The 1,641-nt window shown below is 49.0% G+C and overlaps 1 protein-coding gene across 1 annotated transcript in view; it reads right to left on the bottom strand.

The window, feature by feature from the left end:
- Nucleotides 1-9: 9 nt before the first annotated feature.
- Nucleotides 10-1,641, bottom strand: part of LOC106812024 (xenotropic and polytropic retrovirus receptor 1 homolog) — a gene marked incomplete at its 3' end in the record, with an annotated part of 52,993 nt that continues 51,361 nt past the window's right edge. Inside the window, exon 9 of the mRNA XM_014815776.1 lies at nt 10-238. Within this exon, the coding sequence (XP_014671262.1) occupies nt 10-238 (229 nt within the window). The remainder of the gene's footprint in view (nt 239-1,641) is intronic.

The following is a 1,641-nucleotide window of genomic DNA, read 5'->3' on the forward strand; positions in this document are numbered from 1 at the left end:
CTCTCTCTCTCTCTCTCTCTTTCTTGTGATCGCCGCGGGACAGTGACGACTTGTCTTCGCTTGCGTAGTAAGCCGAACACATGCCGCGCTGCGTCCCGTCCCTCCCGCGTCGATCCGTAGCGATACTCGCTCGCGGAATCGCACGCCGCGTGTCTTCGCTTTTCCCTCTCCACCAATCAGGACTCGGCGTCGAGAAAGCCATAGCTTCGTGTCGGCCTTCTTGAGCGACTTTCCGAACCTGCAAGCACCGTGGAGTTACGAACATCCAATGTTATGAACATTTGAAGTTATGAACATCCAATATTATGAACATGTGGAGTTATGAACATCCAATGTCATGAACATATGGAGTTACGAACATCCAATGTTATGAACATGTGAAGTTACAAACATCCAATATTATGAACATGTGGAGCTACGAACATCCACAGTTAGAAACAGTTGGAAGTACGAACATACATCCGGCATTTCATACATCGGACGTTACGAACACCTCGAATTTAATTACACTCTAATTACAAATATTGGAGTTGGGAGCACAAACACCCCAACTGATGAACGTTATTAACTCGAATATCGAAACCGAGTTTGGAAGTTTACGTTCGCAACCATTGGGGAATCCCGGCAATCGCATTCCACTTCAGTGAGTAATTGGACCTGTTAGGCTTAGCGGCATTTCTAGCACACGGGTGAGAAGTGGAGGGGAGGAGCTAGAAACCCGCGCTCACGCCGCGCTCTGTGTGAGTAAGGAGATAAGAGAGGAGAGTCCAACTAAACGTTATCTCGCTCCCGCAAAGAAAGCAAAAACGAACGAACGACGAAAGAACGAAATGCGCGTGCGGAAGTGAAATCTCCGTGCGGATGCGCACCTACCCCTGCCTCGGCTGTGCGCCCTGACCGCGCGAATGCAATAACAACTCACTGTACCCCGGACGCACACGCGCGGCACCGGCGCCGCCAGGGGCGCCCCGGCAACGCTATAGGTGGAGCGGCTGTAGAGAGGTGCTACTCAGAGACAGCTTGAGGTGCGGCGCACGCGGCAGCGTCAGCCAGTGCCTGTCGACGGTGAAAACACACGTTTAGTGCACGCCTCCGCTAATAGGTGGAGGCACTGGTCGCGGGCACGGTCGACAACACCGAGTCTACTGCCAAAACGTTTCTGGCCTGTTGCCAACACACACAGAGAGTATATCTGTTTTCATGAACAGGAAGCAGGGGCCACTTCTTCTAACTTCACTTCTTCAACTCTTCTGGCAACTATTTGCATCTGGTGTGATTAATTGGACATGTTAATTAACGGTAATGCTTATTCGTTATAAATGTGGAAAACCTGTGAGTTATGACTAGACTGACTCCATAAAAAATGAGAATACGTGAGAATCAACGGCAGCCAGGGACGTCTGGAGCCAGTCTACGTTATAATCTGATAACTCCATGGACTCTGACCTGACAAAGATGATTAAGGGTTAATTAGGCTGTGTAATTAAACTGTCGAATTAATTTGTGTTCAGTTTCAGAGGGGTCCTCATCACCAGACAATAGTTTTGATAACTCGTGTTATCCACTTGTTTAAAAAAAAATTCCAACATGTCACACGCACACACGCACGCACGCACGCACGGACAATCATGCGATTCTACA

The sequence above is a fragment of the Priapulus caudatus genome, unplaced genomic scaffold (genome assembly GCF_000485595.1).
Source record: "Priapulus caudatus unplaced genomic scaffold, Priapulus_caudatus-5.0.1 Scaffold601, whole genome shotgun sequence".
Taxonomy (NCBI): Eukaryota; Metazoa; Priapulida; class Priapulimorpha; order Priapulimorphida; family Priapulidae; genus Priapulus; species Priapulus caudatus.